Source organism: Aythya ferina (genome assembly GCF_964211825.1).
Source record: "Aythya ferina genome assembly, chromosome: 1".
Classification (NCBI taxonomy): Eukaryota; Metazoa; Chordata; class Aves; order Anseriformes; family Anatidae; genus Aythya; species Aythya ferina.
In genome coordinates this window covers 183,079,346-183,106,953 of record NC_140296.1, presented here as the reverse complement: position 1 = coordinate 183,106,953, position 27,608 = coordinate 183,079,346, and the positions used below count along the sequence as shown (strand labels likewise).

Here is a 27,608-nt window from a genome sequence, read left to right as displayed (position 1 = left end):
ATGCTCTCCAGACTTTTTCAGCCTGCTCCCATTACTATGTCCTGGGCGTTGCTCTGGATATCCCAGCTTGGTGAAGTCCTGGGCCTGTCCCATGAACACCTTCTTGGTGAGCCTGGACCTTGCTCTCCAGGCAAAATCTGACTAGGCAGCTACTATTGCACATCTTCCAGTCTTTCTCTTCTTTTCTCTTCCAATACATTTTTCATCTTATTCAAGTAAGCTGAATCTTCCAATACATTTCTAGATGTACACATGTACTGATTACCAGCTTGCTAGAAATTACTGAGATTCTGTCATTTGTTATTTAAATCACCCAAATACCTGTGTGTAGATTAAAAATATTATGCAAGGTCAAGATACATTAACCTGTGTGACTAAATTAGCAGAAAATGTAAATTATTTAGCACAAGATCACTGAAGAATGAGTAATAGACTGTGATACATGAAAAATTAAAGCAAAACAGTATACAGCTGCATTGTTCATGGCTGCTTGTTTTTGGGCTGAAAACTGTTTGCCTTCCTCGGTCTCATCATCCCATATGCTGGTGTTAGACACAGAACTGATGAATGGAAGTGGCTATAAAAAGTGTTCACTAATTTTTGGCTCCCAACTTGACACCATAGCAAGTAGGTATCTTGGAATGAGAGCCAAGATTGAAACTGCATGTTTTAAGCATTTTGGTTGCTGAGCCTGAATTTGTGCCTCTCCCCTAGCTTTTGGAATTTCTTTTTGACTGTACTGAATTTCCTTTTCTATGTGCTTTAATGTGTGTTGAGAAAGAATATTATTCACTCTATTGCTTCTTTTATTACCCCATTTATATTGCTCTATTTCATCTATTAAACTAGTCAAAATCACTGATCAAAGTACACGAAGTTTACAATTTAATTAAATTTTGCATATTAAAATTTGAGGGTGGATATATTTTTATTAGAAAATTTTAACGACTTTTGTATGAGTAATTTCATAGTAATTCCCTATTTGGAATAAATGAGGAAATATTTTTCAAATCTAAGAATATGTTTAAAAACAACTGTGAGCATCTAGCAAAAAGAAAGTAAAAGAAACACTCTAACTAATTAAGAAAGCAAGAGATGTAGGTTTTTTGGAGCTCTCTTAAAGGAAGCAAACACCATGATACTGCATTTTGGAAGGAAGAAAATTCTTTCAACTAACTTTGCAATTCACCACTTGAACACAGGAGGGCACTCAAAACACAATGTTTTGAAAACCAAATTTCTTCCACTTTGTATGCAGGTGGGACGTTCTGAGAACTCTAGTCGGAGTTACTTAATGGAAGATATGCAGCATTTTGTGTGCGTGCGTGTGTGAGCTAACAGTAGAAGCAGTATTAGTCTGTAATTTAGTTTGAATTGTATAGCTGCTTACCGGGCTTTGAAACCACCATGCAGTGTATTGGACATACCATTTTATTCATTATACTGAATTATTTTAATTGAAGTAATTAAATAGCAAATTTAAAAATATAAATAATTTTTCAAGTTGCATACATTTCTTTCCACTACTGAAACTAGTCATGCCAGCTCATTTCCACCAGATGGCATAAGTAAATCATTAGACCAGAAAAGATGATTCCCTTCTCAATTCTGAGCAATAAGGCAGAAAAAAACAAACTTTTTTTTTTTTTTTTTTAATGACTGAATCAAAATATTCGTGTCTTGGTAAGTGTTTAAATTAACTCTCCAAGCATTTTTTTTTTGTAATATAAGTACCAAGTTTCCCCCTGATACAAATTCAAATTACAAACTTTGCTCTGCTCTTTTTTCCTCCCTTCCTCATTTGTCTATGAGTGAATCTGATTCTGAAATCTTAGACTATTGTAAGGTTAATTAGATATTATAAAACTTTTAAAGCTGAAAGTTTGGAGTCTTCAATATTTTGTTTATTTTATTTTGTGTTGTTCTTCCAACTATGTTCTTCGAAGACAGGCTTTTCTCCCTTTTGTTTTCATTCTTTTGATGTTTGTCTTGTTCCTTTCAGCAGTGACCAACAGTATTCCTGGATGACAGTCATCTGCACATTATTTGCACATTATCTGCACACTGATTCCTTCCCAAGCTGGTGTCTCTTGCTTTTCTTCAAATGCCTTTTCATCTGTTATCTTGTCTGTGCTGCTCCCTTCCTTTTCTAGACACTCATAGTAACACTTAGGTACTTTGGTCCTAACTACTCCCATTTCCCTCTTGAGAGCCTGGGAAAAGCCAGGAGGTCATGTATCAGTTTAATGAAAGACTTCTGCTCTGATATTAAGGTTTTGAAAACCTGAGCAACGAGACTACAAGAAAGAAAGTTTTTGAGTCTCATCTAGTCTGAAGTCAGAGATATTCAACTAGATTTTTTATGTTTTATTTTTTTTTCTTTTCAAGTCTCAAAGCAGCAAAATACAATTCATGGATTCATGGGAAGCGGGAGATCTATTCCCCTGCTGGAATTTTAGGTAAAAAAGAGACCAGAATCTGGCTTTGGGGATTCTCTCCATTTATCACTTTCTCAGTAGCCTGCATGAAATGAATTTGGTGACTTCAATCCAACTTCTGTTGAAAAAGCATCCACATTACACAACTAAGAATCAAATGGGTTTGTAAAACAAAATCCTCTTGAAATCCCTGAAAAGGCAGCTTTGTTTAGGTCTGAAATGCGTTAAAAGGGCAGTGCAAGGAAGCTTGAACTGATGTGATCTTCACTGAATGTTTGGTTGAGACAAGCATTTAATTTTACACTCCATTTAATCTGACATGTTTTATGATTGATAGTTTTTTTTCTCTGAAGTGATACATTTCTGAATAATAATAGTGTACTACTTTCTACACAATTTAAAATGAGTATTTTCATACTCAGTGAATCTTTTACTGAAAATTGTCTTTCAACCTGTGAAGAGAGGAATGACTATTCAGTAAATACCTGCTTCATGAATTTCTTCTTGTCCAGTGTACGAGGAAAACACTTGCCCAAAGAACTTATATTGCTGCTCTCGAAAGTTGTTTTGCAGGTAGTCCATCAGCATAACATAGCCAGACTGCTGCATTGTAAGAACTTCACAGAATACAGCTAACTAGAAGAGGTGACAAAAATAAAGTTATAACAAATTAAACACATTCTTCTAACAGGCAAAAGCCCTGAGAAAAAGGCACTGGGCAAACTCTCCCTGATGAGCTCTCTCAGATGACAATGAAATTTTGCTGGTCTGTACCAGCAGTATATCTACCCATTTACTCTACTTGAACTTCTCAATCATTCTGCTTTTGGACATGCTCTGCCTACTAGTTGGCCAGGGAAATACTGAAGGAGCATTTTGTTTTCTCTGGACCAGAAGTCCAGACAGTCTGCAGGGATAGGAAGTGTGTTTTTACTCCCTTATAAGGTGAATAATGACACAGAATTAAGTCCTGGACTTAAAAAAAAAAAAAAAAAAAAAAAAAAAAAAAAAAAAAAAAAAAAGAGAGAGAGAAAGAGAGAGAGAGAAAAGGAAAAGATAACACACTTAAATAATTTTTTAACTTGACTGCTGTATGAAAAAGAATTACAATTAGAGAAAAGAAATGCCAGGTTGTTGGGCTGGTAATGAATGACATGAGCTTTTACCACATACATGCCAACTGCTTTTCTCTGTTATCATGTAAAATTGTTTAATTTTAATACGTTACATAAATTACCTGGTTCTCAGAAATACTAATTGTATCTTTGAACACAATCCATTCAACTGTTTCTGAGCAGGGAGGAGTTGATAGAGACCCATTATAAGTGTAATATTTGTCTGTTGTATTTGGCAAAAGGTTCAGCAAAATAAATGGTTCTAAGGCAGCCTGTTTTCCTGAAAGAAAAAAAAAAAAAAAAAAAGAAGCCAAAACATTTTTAAAAGTCAGATAATTAAAATACTGCAGAAGCAATGAACAAATAGAAATCACACTCTTGAAAAGAGTTATCATTATGGAAACAAGCTAATTTTGAGATTATTCAAAATCTGATCTCCAGAGACTAGCAAACAAACTAATTGCTGGACCTTTCCTATTTAGCTTGGATAAATATTGTTGCATAACAACATTGTTTATTTGGTGAAGTTCTAATGGGTTATTCCAGTAATAAATAAAGTAACTGTTATATTTGTTCATAAAAAATTGTTCATCTAACATTCCTAGTAAATGTCTGAGATTCCAAATTTTTGTCTCACCCATAAATTTCAAAGAGAAAATATGTTAATTTTTTTATTTGGTGTATCAACTTTGGTCAAGTTGTTGAGTTTCTCAAAGGATCTTAACTTCCACAGAAAATCTCTGCCAGTGGAACTGTTGCTGTGACAGATCTGTGAGTTGTATTGCTTATGTCTGCAGAGGCAGAAATTTGTTGTATTGGGAGATTTTAAAATGGTGGCAATAAAAGCTTTACATAATGAAGAAAAGGATGCACAGATATCTCGCAGGAGAGTATGACCCTTCTTTTTATTGTTCTGTGAAAATAATATCACCTCTTTCAGGTCACCACTTTATCTGCTACCTTGTCAGCTGGGAGCATGAGTGATGAATTGGTGACAGCTCATCCAGGGAAAGGTAAGTTCATGCTGTTATGATAGTAGGGTCCAGCAACAGAAATTGGCAGAAATGGTACTGCCTTCCTCAAGGCAGAATTTTTCAGTTTGTGATAATTATCAATGATCTGCTTTACTGATCGGTGTATCCAAAATAGTACTTGTTTTTCACACCTTGGAGTACTGCAGATCCTTATATATTTTATTTCAATCTAAAGCAACTGATTTTAAATGTCTTCGTCTTTGATAAACATGAATATTTAATGAATATCCAGATTGTGCATTATCTTGTAGTTTTACAGATATACTACTTCTAGAGCCTGGGTGGATTTCTGACCTTTCCTTGTCTTCATAATTCCTTACAAATTTGGTAAGAACAGTAAGTTATATCAACAGTTTATTACAAATCATTGATGCTTTTTATTTTGTACAGGGACTATTTCACAGAGTTAAGGTTTAAAAGGTAGCTCTTCCCCTCTCTCTAATCCACATATAACGAAAGGGAAACATTTAGCACTGCCAAGCAAAGCACATCCTTCTATTCCTCTTGTCAACATATTAGCTACCTTCAGACAGTGGCTATCATTGTTATCTGATAAATGTTTAGTTGATGCATTTTTCCTTCAGTAAAAATGAATGGCCAGTCCATGTTAGATAAAGTCTTGGGGACATGAAACTTCTCATTTATAGTAAGAATCCTTCTATAGATTTTTCAACTTTGGATTTTAAAATGCCAAAGTGATTGAGAATCTAGGTTTTAAAATCAAACACCCACAAAGGATTATAAGAAACAGAGTGTGTCCAGAAGGAATAGGAGTCCTCTGTACAACCTGAGAGCTCAGCAGCTGGGATCCAAATGCATACAATACAGATGTGACTGACAAGGACAGTTCATATATATTGCAGACAAGGACAGATTGTATGCTATTCATTTTTCTTCATGATGAACAACTTGATTTACTTGTGACCTGAGTTTTCAGAGCTCATTTGCACTCTATTCAAGAAAACCATGTTCTGCTCATTGTTGAAATGCCATGTAGTGTCTGTATCTTGAATCTTGCTGCCGATAATTTACAGCTCCCATCCAAGGCTGTAGGACAGTATCTGCCTTGATGTATTACTCATTCTCCTTTGTGTTTCACAGAAGATGGCACACAAAGATAGTGAATCCTAACAGCTTTCGATGTCCCCCTACTCTGTCTTTGTAATTTACAGGAGTTACTCCCTTTTATATTCATTGAACAGTGTTTGTTTTCTGGAGAAAAACGATCTCAATTTTACTGTCAGGCTTTTGAAAGCTTTCAAAATAGTGACATTAAGAGTCTTTAACAACTTCCAAACCATCAATATTAAAGGTCTTTGCAATGCTCAAGTATCGTTACATGTAGGAAAACTGAGGCAATGTTAACTATTTTGTTAGGGTCGTGGCCATTCATGGAGCAAGAAAATAAACCTATTCAGGACAGTAGTCATTTGTGTTTATTCTTCTGTGAAGCCACTATGTAACCGAATTAGAAACAGAGTACATATCTCTTCATGCACCGCCCTGAAGTCCATGTGGTTTAGTGTAAAACCGTAAGAAATTCTAAAACACTGAAGAGCAAACAGCTGGTATAAATAATACTAGTACAAATGTAATATAATCAAATTATTTCAAATTTGCATAGCAGCTACTGAAAAAAAAAGCATTTGACCCCCCTGAGTCTACTGAATACTAATGTTCATACAATATTTGATGTTTGTAAAACACATCTTGGATGGATACAACTGCACTATTTGGCTTCCAACCACATATAATACTCCAGTAATCTATGCCTAAGAAAGTTTGTGGAACAAATCAGACCTTTCTTTTCACCTAGCATTTTAAAAGTTGCAATTTTTTTGTGATAATTATATTTATTCATTTACAGTAACTGATGGTCTTACAAATAATGTCTTGTACTAAACTAAATGTATGATTTATGTCATTTCTTAAAAAAAATAAATGTGTCTGAGCTCTTGAGAACCGCGTTCCTGAATGACTTTAAAGTTTCATAATTATGCTGAAATGGAACTTAGTCTAACGGTATTCAATAAAACATGGCAGCAGACTTACCAAAACGACTAACACTATCTACTCCATTAATGATTGGAATATAATCCGGATTATCTTCTAGTCCAATCTGTTAAAAAGAAATTGCATTTTTACAGCACAGACTTCATGAAAAAAAAATTGAAGGTTGCAGTTTACCAACAAAATTATACACAACCTAAAGGAGTGCAAACATATTTGCCCATTTGCTTTTTTTGTGAAAATAAATTAGAAAAACATATGTAAATTTTTAACTCAGTGATCACACATTGGAACCCGTTAAATTCAGATTGAACATCTGCTGTTTCAAAGCTTGCTTAATGACACAAAGATGTATTTTGTTTACCTCAAACAAAATTGATAAAGCTCTTAGCTTTCCATTTCCTTTAATTGCCTCTTCGAAATTTGTAAATTGATCTGCATCATAGCAGTAGATTTGCATCTGCAAACAAAATGTATTAAAATATGTTATATACAAAATAAAATTAATTATTTATATGCCTAGTTTGTGAAAAAAAAAAAATGTTCAAGAGAATTAATTAATAGAATTAATCAGCTGTTACTTATCTAAAAAAGATCTATACCAGAAAACCACTAAGTCTGTAGGAGTAGAGCATATCAAGGAGCATATTCTCCATGGAAAATAGAGTAAGCCTAGATAACTAGCTGATAATGGATGTCTAACCTAGAGTACTCAGGTGAGATGAATCTTGAAATCAGTCCTATAACACAAACTAAAAGTCAAGGTGTCTTGTCTGCATCTGCCTTGCAGTAAGTGTAGAGAAATGTGGTAAAAAAAAATAAAAAAAATCCAGGTATTCTGTGACCGCATTTGCTGTCATGGGCATTGGATTTACATCTCTTCCTCCTCTCTTCAGGTGCAGTTGGGAAATCTCTTCCATTGCCATGTCACTGACAGCAGGAGCTCATGGTGGCTTTTCTTGTGGTGGATCCTCTCTTGGATCTGGAGAGTGATCCTCTCTTAGGTGATGATGGAGGTGATCCTCTCTTAGATCTCTTGGTGGGACAGATGGGATGTGAATGGGAACTTTTAAATAGCTATGAGGTAAAGAAAACATTTCCCAAGGAAAGCTCCTGGCTCACAGCTCTTCATGGAAAATAGGACAACCTTGGCCCTACTGCTTTGCTCTGACACAGAAATCCAGTGTCTGAAGTGTGGAGCAGCTCGGTTGCCTGCCACAACTGTGCCTTTTTAGCTGGAAAGCGATCATATCACAACAATGGGGGTTGAAAGATGGTCTGCAGAATGTTTTCAGCAAATGAAGAGCTGCTCCTTGCTTCCTCCCCATCCTCACACCAGTACAAGATCTGTCAAAACAGCCCGGGGCCACACAGGACCAGCTCTCATGTACTGGCTCCTGGCATACTGCCTCAACTCCCCTTCCAACGTGGCAGGATAGCCACACTTCTCCATGAGACAAGCAGCTTCTGGCTCTCATGGGCTCTCAACAAATCCCCAGCTTTGAAAAATCCATTTCCACCTTAAATAAACCACAACTTGGAGTAAGGTAAGCCAAACCTGTAGGTTTTAAACTTTGTCAGATTAGTAGGAGCAGCTCCCAATATCATCTTAAAGGATGTGTCAAAATGCACAGCTTAGACACCCTCAATGGACTAATGCCTCACCATGCTGTTCTCATCATTTAAATATTACTAAAATATTACTAATTTGGATTGAAGTGATGATTAAATTCACAACTAGACTTTAAATAAGTGATGAACAAAGGTGTTTAGTAAACAATGTTACTTTTTTGCAGAATCAAAAATCCTCAAAATGTATTCTGTACTTTACCTCAAGGGGAAATTTTTGTCCTTCCAAACTATGTTCTGATCCATCCGATGACGCGTTGCATTTTCCCCAGTGAAAAGTGATCTTGCTTGCTTTGAATACAGTGTCTAAGCCACCTCCACTTACATAATGATCATTTGTCAGGTTAATTTCCACTGAACAAAGAGATAGAGGAAAAAAAAAAGCACACACAGAAGTGTCAATATAAAGGCCAGACAAGGCATCTGTGACTCTCATATTTCAGTGTAGGTGCTAAAAGTTAAATATTATATGATTCTTTTCCTATATTTCATATGCAGCTTGTCAGGAATCTGGTTATTCAAATTCAAAGTAAGAAGTGTGTTAATTCATTATTAACTTGGAGAAATATGTTTCATTTCATGCTGTAATTCATAAAACAGTCTATTGAAGTGCACTGTTTGTCTGTGTCAGAAAACTTGCCACACAATCAGGCTAAGCAGCGCAGAAACACTGGCTTAGCTACCAGCCTGACCTTCCAAGAAAAGAAAATCCTAAAATATGTAGCTTCCTGAAAGCATCAATATTTTTAAGAAAAAGGAAAAAAATGAAACAACTCATTATGATCATAATTCTAGATACCAATCATAAGGCAACAGATGAAAAAAAGAAAAAAAGGTATAGCCAGTTACCAGGAGGTCTGTCCTGTCTGGGAGACCCCTTACCTGTGGGGCAGCCTTCACCATGAGGAAGTGATGACAGGTCCTCAGCTGGACAGGGCTGCATACAAACTGCAGATGGGACTAAACATTTGTCTGCTGGAGGGAATTAACAGGATGGAATAGACCAAAGCCACACATTTGGCGTTTCCACCTGCAGAGACTGTGAATTTTTTGACCTCTTGCTAAAACAGAACTAATGTCATTGCATTTTATTACATCCTTCTCCTCAAGACCTTGAAGACAATTTTAACTGCAGAGTTTAGCAGTTCTTTTTATAATATCTGAATCGCCACAGAGGAGGAAGAACTCACATCAACTGAATTGGACTTTAAAAAATCTATTTCACTATCACTATTTATATCAGGTACTAGGGCAAAGGGTAGTAAGTGATTTGTTGAGCAGTACGTAGGTATAATATTATGCAGCCAAGAATAGAAATTATAATTCATAAGTAAACAGAAACAATAACACCAAAAACATCCAAATAGACCTCCTGAGGGCCAGGAGAGCTGCCCAGACCCTCAGTTGCAGGGATCTCCAGAATCTGGAAGCCCCCTGGGGCCTGAAGACAGAGGTGGGTGTTGTGAGCACAAGGGTGCCCAGCTGGATGAACTTTTAGAGCACATTGCTGTGTTGTGAGAGGAGCTCACTGGGCAGTATAGTATCCAGGAATCTGAGCGAAAGATTGATGCATGGTATTGTGCACTGACATGGTCTGAGCGACAGCCAGACCTCAAGTCCTGGCAAGGTTTAGGTAAGCTGGCTTCCAACCCTGAACTGACAGACATGACTAACTCACAAGATCAGGAAGACTGACCCTCATCTGTGCTTGGAGTAGGAGGAACAGTCCTCCTCCTTGTCACTGAGGTGCCCCTATGCAACAGATATGATGCTCTGGGGCTGGAAAAAGGAGAGTGTGTGAACAATGGTCAAGACCCAGGAAAGGACAACTGCACAAAGTTGGACCAACCAACTACCTGTATTAGAATGAGTGCCACCAAAAAGGAGTGAAGGGTGTTAGTAATTGGTGATTCCTTGCTGAGAGTCACTGAAGCACCCATTTGCCATCTGGACAATCTCTCTAGTGAGGTTTGCTGCCTCTCATGGGCCCACATTTACAGTATCAGAAAAAGGCTACCAAGACTGGTAATGCCAGAAGACTACCACCCATTTCTCCTCTTTCATGTAGGGTCAAACGAGTCTGCAACAAGGAATGTTAAGAAATGTTCATGTTAAGAAATGTTAGATTTACCTCAGTGTTAAGAAATGGATAGATTGTGGAGAGCTGCCTCTGAGAAACAGCCATGAGCAGGTTGAGAGCTTGGGGTAAAAATTAAGGACTGAATCAATAAAGAACGCCTTGTGGTCAGTCTACTACAGGCTGCCTGATCAAAGGGAACCTGTTGAGGCCTTCTTGCTTCAGTTGTAAGAAGCTTCTTCCTTGCAGGCTCTCATCCTGATGGGGGATTTCAACCATCTGCATTTCTGCTGGAAAGCTACACAGCAGGCTGTAAGCAATCCAGAAGACTCCTTGAGTGCACTGAGGATAACTGCCTGGTCCAGGTATTAGACAAACCAACCAGAGGATAATCTTTATTGGACCTGTTGCTCACCAGTGTGGATGAACTCATTAAAGAGGTCAAGACTGGAGACAGTCTGGGCTGCAGTGACCATACCCTGGTCGAGTTTGTAATCTCAAGGAATATGGGTCTGACAAAGAGCAAAGTCAGAGCCTGGAAGTTTAGCTGTTTAAAGGATTAGTGGATGAGATTCTCCATGAAACTGTCCTTAGAGACATAGGAACTGATCAGAGCTGGAAACTCATTAAGGACACTTAGAGAGCAAGAACTCTCCATCCCAATGTCAATCAGGGAAGGCAGGAAATCAGTGTGGCTGAGCAAGGACCTGTGGACTTGTTGGACCTATTGAGTTGTAAGAAGGAAATGTGCAGGTTTTAGAAGAAGGGACATGTTGCCTGGGAAGAGTAAAGGGTTGTCATCCAGATCTATAAATTGGAAAGATATGTATTTGAAGCGTGGACTATTTGGTGCATATGAAAATGTCTGGATGGCTATAACCAGACAGTGGTGGTCAATGGCTCTGTGTCCAGGTGGAGGCCAGTGATGAGTGGTGTCCCTCGGGGGTCTGTCTTGGGACTGGTGATGTTTAATGTGTTGTTTAATGTCTATCAGTGACATGAACAGTGGGATTGAGTGCACCCTCAGCAAGTTTTCAGATGACACCAAGCTGAGTGGTGCAGTTGGACCAGATGGTCTTGGGGGTCTTTTACAACCTTAATGATTATATGATTCTATGAGTTGATACAACAGAAGGAAAGGACACCATCCATAGAAACCTAGACAAACTAAAGAAGTGGGCCCATGGGAACCTAATCAGATTCTAACAAGTCTAAATACAATGTGCTGCACTTGGGTTAGGGCAATCCCAGACATGAGCACAGACTGGGAGAAGAACTCATTGAAAGCAGCCCTGCTGAGAAGGACTTGGGGGTTCTGGTGGACAAAAAGCTCGACATGAACGAGCAGTGTGTGCTTGCAGACCAGAAGGCCAACTGCGTCCTGGGCTGCATCAACAGAGGAGTGGCCAGGAGGTTGAAGGAGATGAGTGTCCCCCTCTGCTCTGTCCTTGCGAGGCATCCAGGTCTATGGCTCACAGCAAAGGAGGGCCACAAAGATGATCAGAGGGCTGGAGCACCTCTCCTACGAAGAAAGGTTTAGAGAGTTGAGGTTGTTCAGCCTAGAGAAAAGAAGGCTCAAGGGACACGTCATTGGGGCCTTTCAATAGTTATAGGAGGCTTATAAGAAAGATGGAGACTGACTTTTTACATGGGCAGATAGTGACAGGACAAGGGGTTTAGGTTTTAAACTAAAAGATGGTAGATTTAGATTAGGTGTTAGGAGAAAATTCTTCACTCAGAGGGTGGTGAGGGACTGGAACAGGTTGCCCAGAGAAGCTGTGGATGCCCCATACCTGGAGGTGTTCAAGAGCAGGTTGGATAAGGCCCTGAGCAAGCAGATCTACTGGGTGGCAGTGGGAAGGCAGGGGAGTTGGAAGTAGATGATCTTTAAAGTCCCTTCCAACCTAAGCCTTTCTATGCTTCTATGAACAAAACAAAACAAAACAAAACAAAACAAAACAAAACAAAATGTTTGGCCAAGGCATCTCACAGGATCTAGTTAAGGCTCAGAGACAATTGTTAAGAAACACCTTCCTTTATGCCTATGCCTGCAACAAGAAACAGTGCTTCCAAGAAGCAGCTTTGGGTACTGCTATTCTGGACTTATAGAGCAAAGTGGTTGCAAGAATATTATTTGACAATGTAAATGCCACCATAAGCTTATTTTACAGCTATCTACTATGCAGATAGTTATTACTGCATGTCTAGAATCTTAAGTGAATATACATATATATTATTAAAAGTATACATATATATGTCTAAGTGTGATTAATCCCACCCAGAGTTTTTTGAAACTACAACTGGTCCATGAAGTACTTTCAGATGAGTAGGTGATTTATTCATACTTAAAAAAATAATAATTCTGTATACTCACTGAAGATTCTAGACATGTAGTAATAACTATCATTATTTTGTAGAAAACTCTAAATTACTGTTTAGCTTCAGTGGAGTGCTCATGATGGGATGATAGTGATGCTGTGATTGCATTGGCTCTATCTGTCTGTGCACATAATTTCCATTTGTGTTTTAGTGATTTCTCTGTTATGCTTGGTTATAGTTATCACCTCTCTTTTGTTATTAATAATATTTGATGGATAAATTCAGAATGCAGAGGCTAAGGAAAAGTAAAACAAAAAAAAGTTTCATTAAAAGTCCTTGGCTGGCCTCCTTTGCTGACCTCTTTAAACTCCAAAAATGATTTTTTTTTTTTAATTTTTATTTTTTACCTGTTTTGCCCGTGTTGCGAATGAAAGTATCTTCTGAAGTTTCCTTTTCCCATCCATGGAATTTAAGTTTCTTCAGATTCACATTTACTTGTGTGAGATCTTCATCTATATTGATAGGAGATTGTTTGGCACCATTGCAGGCTGAATATTTCTTTCCCCAGTTCTTTTGGTTCAAAGTTCCTAGAAATCAAAACATTGTGGTAAAAACATTTAAAACTTAAATTGGCATCCATATATTGTAATGTAGGAAATTTAAAACACAGTTTGCAATCTGTGGTCAGAATACCTTCCCTTCATCTGTAGCAATACTCAACACAACTACATTTGCGTTGTATCTTCAAGAATTAGGTCACATTTTAATGATTTTAGATATTATACTCAAATGAATATGAATCTCCAGGGAAAGCAGGAAACAAGAAAAACACCTCAAGCATGACATATAGAAATAATAAATAAAACAGGAAAGAAATAAGCTTTCAGATGAAAGAAACTGGCATTTGAAAAGAATTTGGGAGTTACTGTGAAACCCTCCTTTCCAAAAAACTTTCATCATACGAATGTCACCAGCATTCCTCCTGCCCAAAGAATTCGAAACCTTTTAAAATAAATGAAATCATAATATCTTTAAAGTAATCTTTACACAGAAGGAAAAATGAAAAATGATTTTACTTGGCAAAAGGTAAAAGGTTTGTGATGCTCTGCCTAGACAGCCTGGCAGTAAGGCCTGGCTTTGTCTGTGGTGGACCATGCAGAGGGACTCCAGCTACCACTCTGTGTAGCTGCCAGGAGGTCCTGTGCTTCAGCAGGGTGCCTCCTTTAGGGCTCAGGGGCTGGCATGGCATTTGAGACATGGTACAACATGGTACAGTTTAGACACAGACAACATGGACACAGACAGCATGTCCTTGAATTTCACCAAAGACTTGATTATGTTCCTTAACAAATGATGAAGTACTGTACAGCCCAGTGTGAGGGGTTAGCAGCTGCTCCAATAATCTTTTGATTATATAATATAGTAATATAAGTTATACAATATTTTAGCTATATATGCATTTAAATATATACAAATTTATTTTTTTTTTCCTGACAGGAAATTCTGATAACACTTGAAAGGGCTAATTAAAATCAAGGGTTGACTGTGCAGACCTAAGAAAAAATAACTGCTTCAGTTAGCTTCCCACTTACTAGTAGTTAAGAGCTAATATTATTGCATCCAATGCACACATTTAAATTCTATTAGACATGCTGAAATGAGCCAGTGCTCATTTACAGGCTGCTGTGGTACATCCAAGTATGTCAGTGGAAGATTTGCTGTATTGTACCCCAGGCAAGGACAGAGAAAACTCAGTGAGGGGGGAAGAGATGCAGCCAGTAACCATGACAATAGGCAGTAATACAAGATGCTCGTCTGGATAACTAGCTACCTAGAAACAAACCTGAGCTAAATTATTCAACAAGTATTGAGTCAGGTGAGTTACCAATATCGCCTTGCCACATCAGAAATACTGGGGGTCAGATGGCACATAAACCCATCTGCTTCTTTTAAACAGGAACAGAAGAAACTGCTAGGCACAATGGCCAAGCAAACCAAAAAGAATTTTAGTTATAGTGTTATGAAGCTGAATTTCCTGCAGGTGGGGATTACAGCCCTGTACAGAGTGAGCAATGGTCCTTTGAGAAGGGCACACTGCTCAGCTGCTGGCTCCTCCTCAAGTAATGCCTCCTTTGAGTATCAGCTGTGAGCTGTAGTTTATCACCTGGACAAAAAATGTAATATCTTGATTTTTAATGTGCGTTTAATATGAAAAGAATGAGTAATATTTTGTTTTCTCTCTCAAAAGCTTCCTTTAAAAAATCTGAGTCCAAGTAAAGCTGAAGTTGGAGATGAGCATATTCAGGTCATTTATAATTTTCTAAAAAAATATTAAATGCCTTTAAACTCAAAAAAGACAATTTAATATTAGCATAAACTAAAATAATTAACTTTTTAAACAGAAAAGCCTCCAAACAAGGTCAGACATAACCTTGAGAAATAACCATTCTCAGCTTGCCCTGTGCATCCCTGTAGACAGGCCTTTGTTTCTAGGTCTGCTTTCATCCAACTCCATGATCTTCCAAGCTGTTGCAAACCCACTGGAGTCTTCCTGGCTCTCTGAATGGCTCTGCCATTTTAGGCCTGGCTGGCTGCCCACGGCTATCCCTTGGAGTTAGGCCACACTGCCAGCTCTGCTCTCTGCCTCTTTTACTTGCCCGTGACTTCGTGAGGCTGTTTCCCCAATGAAACAGGTAGAGACCTTTTCACTCTTTCCACTGACATACACGGTCTCCTGGCTAATGTGCAATCTCTCCTTCAGCACATCATCTTATGTCTGTATTCAGCATGCATTTTCCTTATTCTGCTCCTTCCTTCACTGACACTAGAATTGACGGAAAATCATCCTATGTCCCACCACTTGGATATTTTCTCTCACATTTCTTCTGATGAATGTAAGTATCCCAGATTTGAATTTTCCCTTTAAATTTCCTTCTATCCACTATCAAGTTCAATTCAAACACATACATTAAAATTAGAGAAACTGTAATTTCCTTCTAAGTTTCCTAGTTTCATATTTCATGTTTCTGCTTTGCTATGTAGAACGTAAATTCTTTGCCTTGGTAGTTGTTATTTGAGCATCAGTGTATAATATAACAAATCCCTAGCATGAAGCTAATGATAACATTAGTAATCTTAGCTCATCCCAGAAGACAGTGTTGTGCCAACACTGTAATGCATCACAGTATCCTGAGCCAGGGCACTTGGAGTTAGGTAGGATGCCAGCTATAGGCACTACAGTGATGCTCAGCTGAGGAAGTTTCTTCTTTCATTCTGGAAGTGAAGCTTTTCATTAGTATTGCCAGAAAGAAATGAGAGAAGTTGAAAGGCTTGGTGAGATGAAGAACATTAGTTCCTGTTTCCTAGCAAGGCCTGAAAGCTGTGAGATGAGCTTCCTAAAAATATTTGAAAATGTTATGCTTCTTTTTATATGTAGGCACAATGACAATTCAGTCAAGAGATTATAATACAAAGATTCTCTTTTCAGAAAGAAGTTATTGTTACTGAAATCTTAGGGCACCTCTGAATCCTTTGCCCCCTCTCCCCCCCCCCCCCCGAAAAAACAAAACAAAACAAAACAAAACAAAGCAAAACAACAACAAAAAAACACTTTAGAACAGTGATTTTCATGTAATTACTTGTATGTGTTGCCATACACTCACTAATACACATGGTAAGAAGCTGATCTATGTACCCTATGTATGAAAAAACAAAAAGGAAATGCTGATTCTGCTACCCTCTGGTTGACAAAAAATAAAAATACATCTATTCTGTTTGTTTGAATGATAGTTGAAATCATGTAAGGATAAATGAAAAGTATCTCCTGGTTGTACAGGCCAAGTGATAAATCTTCTAGCTAAGACAAATAAAATGTATGCCCCAAATTAATGCTCCTGCTGGAAAATCTGAATAGGTGTGTGACAACTTTTAATCAGTTTTCTTCTTTCTGGTCCAGCAGATATTATTATTATTATTGCTCAGAGCTGCAGAAATACATGTGACCTACACGCTCAGAAACACAGGCAATATGGGAGCTTTTTCACAGGAAAAAATGATACTGAGACTAGTAATGAGGAATGAGATCTGTGTACATTTTATTTGTCAAGTGCAAAACCACACTTACTCAGTAGTTGTTGAGAAGTTGTAGCATTGATCAAAAGCTATGGAATTAAATGTAAAAGATGAGGAACTAAATGTAAAGGTAATCAATGACAGGATCCATTCTGAAGTAGGAATATGAGGAATTTCAGAAGGAACTGGGGCTCAGTTGTGATGGTTCAAATTATATTTGAACAGTAAAATATATGTCTAATGTTGGAGCAGATAATGCTTGTCTACATTAGCAAGTGAGTGGATTTATAGAGTCAAACAGTTGGGGTTGAGGGCTGGATGTCCACACCATGTCTTGCAGAAGGTTTTTACCTCAGCCTATCTCTGTCTAGCCTCATGGACTGAATGTCCATTGGCGAATGAAGTACATTAGATGTACTGTTGCAGCACATCTCATGTTTAATACCAGTAGCGATGATCCATGACCCATGTCATGCACTCTGAGACAATTCTGCCTTGGGAATCAAAGCCTGGCAAGTGGGGAACCACCAGGAGGTTTGCTTCAGAAGTCCAGTCCTGATCTAATCTAAAATGCTGATGTAAATACACCCAGTGCAGGCAGCAGGTGGTGGAACTGCTGTGGTTTACATGCCTTCTAGAAAAGCAAAGTAAAAGCAAAAGAACCAAATGTTTTTAAACAAGAGCAGATTGTTTTACTGTAGGTGTTATGATGGAAACCATAAATCAAAGCAGTGCCAGCCATTTTGAAAAATATTGTTGAAACTGAGCTTGGAAAATGAATTTCTCCAAACTGTTCCTTGCTTAGGAGGAAATCTGAGGAGAATAAAAATGTGCATGATGTAATGTGAAGAGTGCACAGAGGAAGTAATGTTTGTCAAAGCTGTCAGCTCTGAAGAAGTAACTGACAATTCACTGCGAATGAAAATGAGCCTGAACTCAGCAGATGACAAGTTAATAGAAGGCTGCCTATACCATAACCTTTACCATTTTTCCCAAGGCAAAATGTCCAATGAAAATTTGTCTGCTCTCTCTTTCTAGGAAATGTTCATACTCATCTCTGCTCCTCATCCTTATCCTCCTGAATCAATCCCTGCAATGAACATGCTATTCTCATTTTGTGCTCCACTTCTATCTCCTGCAGCTTTTGGAAGATCTGGACCAGAAGGCGTTACTGTAGCTCAGTCTTCTGTAACAATACTTGAAAGAAAAAACATCTGTCAAACATTTCTCTGTGTGTCTGCATCCTATGTAAACAGAACAACTGAGCAGGGCTGAAGATAGCTGTGAAATTGAGTGGGCTGTGGTCCTCCCAGCAGCTTGCCAGGAAAGGGGTTTCTCAGCATACTGACATGCTACTATGTGCCTGTCTGGTGAGCTGTAAGCCTTCATGATGAGTTCTGCTGTTCACTACTGTGTAGCAATGCTGCCTGCATGTAATATAGAATAATATTTATGCAAAATAGTCCTTTTAAATCAATTGAAAATATCCCTATACAGAGAGAACTTAAACCTTGAACCAAATGAAAGGAATTCTAAACACATTAAACAAATACTCTGCTTTTCCTCTTCATACTGAATATGGCTATAGCTTCTGAAGAAATGGTATGTTAAAAATAAACCTTGGGCCTTATAGAATTAATATCTTAATATTAAATATCATAAAATTTTATTAGTGAGGAGATATGTTTTGCTTGGAAAATTTTATTTGCCAGCATTTCTTTTTAGTAACTTGTTTTGACATCACAGCGTTTGCATTCTTAGCTCTTATTAGGATTGTGTTTCTTGTGAATGGACATACTCCTAAGCACGTATGTCCTCAGGGACTGTAAGAAGCCTTAGCTTCAATGACAGTTACAGAAAAAGAAATGCTTTAAACATTTGCTAAGGTGAAGAAGCCATACTTACTTCATAAACCTAAACTCTGAAACACAAAATGGTTAACATCATTGTTGTTAGATATCTACTGATAGAAAGAGGAATACAATATAATACCTTAGTTTTAGATCACAACACAATTCTTATCAGACACATAGCATAAATGTTGCCTCTGGAACTGACAATACAGCCTGAGTAAAATAACAGGTAGGGCAGAAAAAGTCATAGGTGTGGTTAAGGTTTTCCTTTGTTTCTACCTCATTTATTATTACAACATTTAAACTGATGTGAACCCTAGCATTTATGTTATAGATGAAAGGCAGCAGAAAAGAGAGATTTTTTTTTTTACCTCTACTTATTTTCTTTCTCTCCATTTTTCATCAGATTTTGCAATGATACCATTACTTTTTAAAATATGTATTGTTGGACATTTATGGAAGATGAATGATTTACCTAAAAGAACTATTCTTTTTCCTCTTTGCTTCTGCTTCAATGTTTAGATAGAGCATCCAAACTGGATCAATAGAAGAGATGGAAATTATTGTGGTTTTGTCAGGGACAGAGTTCATTTTCTTGACAGAGGCTCACACAGGTTTCGGATTTTTGATGAAAATAGTGGTGATGACACATTGATGTTTTAGTTGTTGGAGAGCAGTGCTTACACAGAACCAAGGACTTTTCGACTTCTTGTGCTGCCTTGACAGAGAGGAAGATGGAGGTACACAAGAAGCTGGGAAAGGACACAGCCAGGACAGCTGCACAGGCTGGCCAAAGCCTTATGGTGTCATACTCAGCAGTAAAAGCAGGGCTAAAGGAGGAGGAGGGGGGACATGTTCAGAGTGATGGCATTTGTCTTTCCAAGAAACCGTTACGCGCGATGAGCCCTGCTTTCTTGGAAGTGACTGAATGCCTGCCTGCTTATGGGATGTAGTGAATGATTTTTTTTATTTTTTTTTTGTTTTGCTTGTGTGCACGTCTTTTGCTGTACCTACTGAACTGTATTTATCTCAGCCTATGAGTTCTTGCACTTTTACCTCTCTGATTCTCTCTCCCATCCTACCTAGGGAGACTGAGCCATTGACTACATGGCACTGAGCTGCCTGCTAGGGCTCAGCCACAACAGGGATCAACAAACCACAGTACGCCTCATATCACTAAAGGTAATGCACTTAGCTTGTTACCAGAAGTTGCACAATGCCGTTTCTAATCCTCCAAAAGTAGGTAAGTGATTTCAATGCACATTCTGGATGAGTGTGTGAAGAGCCGCACCACTGGCCAAGAGAAAGAAGTACTGCCAATCTGCCAATGCTAATCTTTAGATGTAATCATAGCTCTCTGGAGAAACATCTTGGACAACAAAACATAGAAGGTTTAAGTTTTAAGTAGAAACTTAAAACTTAAAGTTTTTTAAAACTTTAAGTTTTTTAAGTAGAAAACAACGGTTCTGTGTCACCTTGATCTTTATTTTAAGGATTTTTGTGTTTTGTAGTTTTTTTTTGTTTTTGTTTGTTTGTTTGTTTGTTTTTGTCCCTCCAAAAAAGCGCTAATTACTCCCCCAGCGCTGTTCATGATGAGTCTCATAAAGTCTGCATAAATTCGTCAGACTGAAAAAATTTATATTTTAAAGGGTGAAATTACTTCTCATGTCAGAGAAGAAGTTTTGGTTTCCAGTTTTAGGCTTCGACAATTTTCATGCCTGTCTCAGCATTTAATTGCAAGTAGATTTTACAAGATGGGATTGCTTGCCAATGTCTAGGTCAAGTGTTCAAAAATGAAGGTAATTACACTGGTTACGTTAAAGACAACTCACAGATTAACTGGCTGGTCACTATAAAAGCTTTAATCATATTTAAATGATCAAAGTTCAACACTAAGAAAATAACTTGCTTTCAAATGAGAAGCCAAGTATATCTATCCTTTAGATTTATTTATTTCTTTTTTTTTGGTGCACCTAGATTGACAGAGAAATGAATGCAATACATTTCCCTACATGCATTTCCCAATTGTAGGATTTAACATTTCAGATGAAGAAAACATAATCCACAACAAATTCTATTTGTTTTGCAACTAGATGAAAAACATTTCATCAGGAAAAACAAAATGTCTAATCTATTATTTTGTTTAGTGTCTTATTTGTCATATTTGTATCTAAGTGTCAGCTTAGTATTACCTACATTGTATTCCAATACACTGTGTGCATTGCATGCATATGCACACAAGAAGATAAATATGAGCTGCGTAAACAGAAAAACATGGACTTTTCTTGAGGAGATAACCCTAAAGGATGGCCCAGCACTAACCTGACTTTTTTTTTTTTTTTTTTTTTTTTTTTTTTTTGTGTTCCTCATATTAAGCATATTTGACCACTTACTCATTATTAAAATCTAATCTAGCAGGTGGGTCAGGAAAATTCTGATGTAACGTTTTGTTATCTTCAGATCATCATGTATTTCTTTTATCTTTTGTCTTATTTAAATATAAACTTCATGCTTCCTCCACATCTTTGGTCACTGAGACTCTTCTCAATAAAATAACCAAAAAACAGCTGAGTTTTTTTTTTTTTAATCCTTTTCATTCCCACGTTAAAAAAAAAAAAAGGGGGAAAAAAAAAAAAAAAAGAAATCAGATAGAATAAACTACAGTTCTTGAGATACAACAAAAAACTGTAATCAGTATTATGAATACAGTGGCTGCCTGGTGATTTTTCTTCCTGGGAGTCAATCTGATAATGATTCATAGTCAGCCTAAGTGAATTACTGAGCAAAATGTGTAGGAGGATGAATGCCAATGGACAGCTTTCTTTCAGTATAGCAACTGTTTGCTGTTCATCTTCTCCTTTCATTCCCTGATGTATCTGGCCATTGCTGGCTAATTAGAAAATATATATTCAAACACTTCTATGCCAGAGAAATACAGATTATCACTGATGCTCCATTTGCAGTACACTCAATGGGATTGCTGTTTAGACTAGAAGAAAGATTATGTGAGAAACTCAATCAACATTTTAAGATACCTCTTTTCTATTATTCTCATCCCATTTCTCCTGAATTTTCTTACAAGTACTGCCAGAGAATCATGTAGCAATATAAAATGAAAACTTGCCAAGTAATTTTGATAAATAATAGTGTTAAGATCTAAGCTATATCTTTCATATCTTTCAAATAAGTGTAAAGGAAGAAAATTTGGTACAGTGCTAAATGGGAAAACGCCAAGTAAAAAAGAAACACGTTCTTCCTCCTTTTTTTTTTTTTTTTTTTTTTTTTTTTTTTTTGACAATATGTGAAGCCATATCTGGAAAACCTGGATACTTCTAAACCTTTCCCTAAGGAATTCAGGTAGTAGGAATGATTTTCTTTATCTTTAGTGATATGTAAGATCATGAAACTGTATACAGCAGTGCTGAGTGACAGAGATCATTCCAAGATCTCAAAAAAACAGAGCTGAAAACAGATCTGGAATATGTGGAGCTGACTCACTATTACACTAAGAAATAGGAAAAAGTCTTTTTGGACAGCACTGAGGAAAACTGCCTCTGACTGAATTTCATATACCATAGAGCTGCATTTCTTTTTGTGTTGTACATTATAGAATTAGCCACCAATTTTGTGTCATGTCAGTGTTCAAGGCCTGTTTGGTTCCCACTAGGGAAAGGACTCCTCACCTGTTCCTGAACAGCTGGGCACACTGCTGGCAAGAAAGAACGTATAGAATGGGACAGACACTTAGTCCTCCACCACCTCCCTGATTTGCAAGGTAAAGGCAACAGTCATTCCAACACCATACAGCCCCATCAGAGTTCAGCTGTGCTTCCTGGAAGTGGATCTGAAGTTTACTCCCAAATTTACATAAGTTGAACAGAGAACATGTGGATTCTATTGTCTTCAAATTGCTGAAGAGGGGCATAACTGGAACTTATGGAGGTTTCTCCCTCTGCCCCATATCCTACAAGCACCACTCTATTTGAAATGGGATGGTGGAGTATGACAGAAATTGCACAGAGTCAAAGCCTGCACTGACTTTAAACAGACAATAAAAATGCACTTTAAAGGACAATCAGCTAAAGCAAAATAAGAGGAAGCAATAATCTACTTCAAGTGCAGCATTCAGCATCTGTCTGATAAGTGATAGTTGATGTCGTCCCAGGAGATGAGCACAATGAAACCCATCTTCAGCAAGAAACCTCATTTTTACCAGAGTGTAGATCACCATCTAAGTCTAATGAATTGCTCTATGAAAGTCTTTGCTTTTCTCTGCTCATTACTACAAGGTAGATTCTGCTGCATTTTAGGAATGATCTTGGGTGTCAGAACCAGGCACTCAGTACAGAAACAAAATTCAGCAATGAATTTTAAAAGATATCATGCCACTTCCTTCTTCTCAGCTTTTCAACACATTAGCAGTTCTAACAATGTTGGATTTCACTGAGAATATCAATACTGTCTCATTTTTTCTTTGGTTATGGCATGGCCTCTCTCCTTCCCCCCATCCACTTCCTTCCTTTCCTCTTTCCTTCTTCCCTTCTTTTGTTTCTCTCCTCCCTTCCCCCCCCCCCCCCTCCCCCCTTAATTAATATTAAATGTTAATACGGAGTTTGTTTACTTTCAGGAAAAGTACTGTGGTGGTGTGTCACAGAGGCACTTTTTGCGGTTACCAACTGTGTGCATTACTATGTTGCTATCACTGAGGAAACAACTTCTGTCATTACTAGTCAGTCTACAAGAATAATACATCTAAGAAAGGCCACAGTCATAGGTTCTGATCCAAAACCTACTGAAGTATAAAAAAAAAATAAAAATCACAAGTAGGTTCTCTGGGCTTTTGATCAGATCAGCAGTGCATACATAAATAATAATAATAAAAAAATAATAATAATAAAAAAAAGACTGCTAAATAAGACTTGTGGAACATTGGATGCAAATTTCCATGAAATGCCACGAAGAAGGTTGGCATTTACCCTGGGATTACCCTTGAATAGCAAAAAGGCATCTATCTCAACTTTAAAGAATAACTTAAATGATCTCCAAAAGCAAGGACTAGACAGAAATAAACCAAAGCAAGACAAATATAAAAGAATACTGGATTACATCACTGCTCAGTCAGTCCCAGCAGCTGCCAGTAGATAAATTACCCTAATGTCCAAAACCACATAGATGAAATTCTTTTTTTTTTTTCTTTTTCCTTTCCTTTTTCTTTTTTTTTTTTTCTCCCTAGGTTCTTATTTGTATAGAGCTTCAATTTTTATAACAAATAAATTCCACATATCTCTAACATAACAAATAATTCCACATATTTCTAGAAGAACATAATACCATAGCAAAGTGTGATTTCTTTTTACAATCTTTTAGCGGGATTTGGTATCATACTTCTATGGGAACTTCAGTATATATTATGCTTGCATAATGGTGAGGATAAGAGGAGGTGATGGGCAGGCATTTGTTTAATACTATTATATTCAGCCATATGGATTTCTCACACAGAGCTACAGCAGTATGTGTGTTTACCTTCAGAGATTTTTCATGTATCATTTTTGACTTTAGAAAGCCAATTCCAGTTCATAAACAATGAGTTTGACTGCAATCACAAACACTGCCTTCCCCCTCCACATACCTCACCCCCAATAAAAGAAAATCTTTCTGAAAAACTTAAGGAGCACCAAGTTTTTAAAGCAACCACTATGTACTCTCTGGAAGGTACTGTAACAAGCTGATGTAGCTAGGCAACCAGCATGATTAAAAAAAAAAATTAGTCACTTTTGTCAATAATAATAGCAATGTATTATTTTGAGAGAGATAAAAAAATACACACGAAACATAGATCTTTATGCTAGAGGATATGAGCCTCATACACACAAAAGTACCATTCTGTATGTGTCCATTGTAAGCCATGTTATGCTTTTTTTCTTATTCTAAATCACTGAGATGGAGACAGATCACTTAACTTGATGAATCACTGATGAAGACTGCCTGTAACACTGGGGTTGGTAAAGCTTCCCTGAGTTTTGTTTTGATATAGGTTTTCAAAATCACTTTTTTTGACTAGGGATGCAACCTGAATATTTTTAAAGTACAGAAAACATGTACATATAAGTGGCAAGAAGATAAAAAACAGTCCACCCTTGACATTCCACAAAACTTCCTGTACTAATGGTGTTACTTTATTTGGACTTAGTATAATTTCAGAATTATCATTATGTTTCCTTTTTTTTTTTTTTTTTTTTTTTTTTTTTCCACAGACACTACAGCAGATTCTTTCAGAACTACCATAGCAAAGTAAGTTTATGACTCTTCCTCTGATAATATTCCATGATAAATTTTAATAACACTTTTACGTGATTATTCCCTTTTTGAGACTATCACATCCTCAGAAACACTTCTTACCAACCGTTCCAGTAAGTGTCATCACCCAGACCTGATGTGATAATAGCATTGCGTAAATTACATTGCATAAATTAAACTTCCAAGAACTTTTTCCACAAATGTGATGTGCAAATCTGTTTTTACCTCTGCAGATATATAAAAAAAAGGTCTAACCAGGTTTAAAAAATTTTTCAGTATTAAGAACTTTCAGAGCTACTTTCAATGCTGAGTAATTATTCTTAATAGTGTAATGTTAAAAACTATTGAGAAGTACACGTAACTCACCTCAGATGGGGAACTCACTGTCCAATAATAGTATTTAATCTCAGATTTTCCATTCTACCCTACACTGGAAACTATGTTTGTAATGGGGATAAAAGCAGTATTAACTGCTTCAGATGCCTGCAATTAATTCACACATCTCTGGTCAATCACAGTCTCACATTTCAGTCAGCCAGTTCTTGTCCCTTCATGAATCCTGGGGTGATAGAACTTCTGAAACTAAGAGTTAATTCATTGCACAGCTTGTACTGAGAAACAAATAGAAACTGTTACCATAACCTACTCCCTCCGAGACAAAAGTTCACAGTCAGGATTTCAGTTTTTGTATCATTATTCTTTTAAATTCACTAAGCTATTTATTGGCTTAGTACTTCCTTTATTCATTTATTTATTTATTTCTATCTATGGCTAACACACAAAATAATAAATTTCCACGAAGATTTCTGCCATTATTTTTCTCTCTCTCTCTCTCTCTCTCTCTCTTTTTTTTTTTTTATTATTAATTATTATTATTTTCATATATAAATATTTTTTTTATTCATTTATTCATTTATAAATATTTTCATTTTATTTCTATACATAAAAGGTAGAAAGGGATCAGAAGTACCAGTTACTTTCTTTCTTCACATTGTTACCCAGGGATCAAATGTAGGGTACTTTTTATCACTTGCCAGCTTAGTCTTTTACACTTTCCACTAAGTAAGCCATTCAAGTAAGAAGATACCTTTCATATTACAGCACAACAGGACAAATTAAAGGTATGCTTCTTGGTTCATTTATCTATTTTAGATGGGAAGCAATTATGGCAGAAGCAAGAGGAACACATGGTATTCCTGACACATCAATGTCATCTAACCATCGGACTCTTCTCCATGCAGAGGAACAATGACTTTCTGCCACAAAGAAAACATGCTACCATTCATGTAAAGATAATCATCCAGTTCCAAGAGAGGAATGGATGCACACGAGTGTCTTTAATAGCAAGTATTCCCAAGCACTCAAGAATCCCAACAGTTCTAGATTTGTGGATGGCTTCTATACAAGCAGAAGAAGATTAGTTTCATTCTGTGAAACTCTATCTACTACTTCCTCTTTCCTTTTCCTTCTTGGTGGAAAGTATCAATTCAATGCTCAAGAGAAATGTATGCTACCCTAAACATGTCATCTGGAATGTAAATGTTATCTTGTTACCTTAAACAGTACACTTTTAATTACTGAATTACTCTAGAGTAAAATTTTTCTGAAAAGAATCTTCCCTGTTCAGACTACTAGGAATTGGACAGATATAACCAAATTAATGACATGTAATTTCTTGCACTAAGTTATCAGCTACCAAAGTAGGTCTGAAAGCAGTTGTGACAAAATCTCCCCAGTACATATCTATGGTGAAGCTAATCAAAACACAGTTAATCAAGCTCAAGAGACCAATCTATGTTAGAGTTCATAGGTTCCCAAATTTTCATCAGAAATTCTCTAAGTTACATAATTTCTATCAGTGCCTGTGCCCTGAGGCACTGTCAGTTTGACTAAGCTGAGCAACCATCATCAAAAGCCATTTTGGATTCACAAACACATCCCTTGCCACTATATCCCAAGGCACTGACCTAGCTGGAGTGACCTTCGGACTATGCAGCCAACAGCACTGAGATGAAAGAAAAGCCATGAAGTCATACCTGTCTCGACTCAAGAACATGGATGGCCAATTTTAATACAATATCCAAACAGTTCAATCCAGGTAGCAAACTTAGAACACGTGTTAGATACCCTCCTCCCTCTGATGCCTCAGTAGTTAGCACTTTCACAATGGGACATGCTAAACCTTTTTATGCTTAAGAAGGCTACACAGCCAAGTTACTGCAAAATACCTACCACATTTCAAATTTGCACCCTAGGTTATTCCACATACACCTTCCACAGGGGCACACAAGACTGAAATCATTGCCTAATTCTTCTATAATATTTCTCTGGTCTTTTAATTTTCATTTGAATTTGGTTCCAGTCCCCAAACCAGGTCTGTGATGGCAGCCAGGTATTCAGGACACTGAAAGTACATGTAACAATGAAACTGTTTATATATCATTGAGACCTATTTACACAAAGAGATCATATTTCTATGGCAAAATAAAGTCTACTATTATTAAAGCAACAAGACCAACTAATTGTTACAAATAATTATATACAGTACATTTCTAGTGGTTTTGTGTTTGCTACACTCGCACAATGACTAGTGTTTGCTATATGGCACTGAATGCATTAAGAGATTTCTGGTACAGTTCTGTAGCTATCAGCCAGTCTGTGTCAAAAGATGATATCTATTTCTATATTCTCAGGTATGAAATGCAGATTGCATGTAAAAAGTTATAATCAGGAAAAGGAGAGAAGAAAATATCACCTAGATTATA

General features: G+C 37.1%; 1 protein-coding gene across 8 annotated transcripts in view; it reads right to left on the bottom strand.

Annotated features, from left to right (window-relative positions):
* PTPRZ1 (protein tyrosine phosphatase receptor type Z1) overlaps positions 1–27,608 on the bottom strand; it is a 138,833-nt gene that overhangs the window by 49,321 nt on the left and 61,904 nt on the right. For all 8 annotated transcript variants that reach the window (XM_084505616.1, XM_084505619.1, XM_084505617.1 and 5 more), the window contains exons 3-8: positions 13,030–13,209; positions 8,429–8,580; positions 6,962–7,057; positions 6,640–6,706; positions 3,676–3,833; positions 2,924–3,074 (exon numbers count right to left, since the gene is read on the bottom strand). In XM_084505616.1, the coding sequence (XP_084361742.1) occupies positions 2,924–3,074; positions 3,676–3,833; positions 6,640–6,706; positions 6,962–7,057; positions 8,429–8,580; positions 13,030–13,209 (804 nt within the window). The remainder of the gene's footprint in view (positions 1–2,923; positions 3,075–3,675; positions 3,834–6,639; positions 6,707–6,961; positions 7,058–8,428; positions 8,581–13,029; positions 13,210–27,608) is intronic.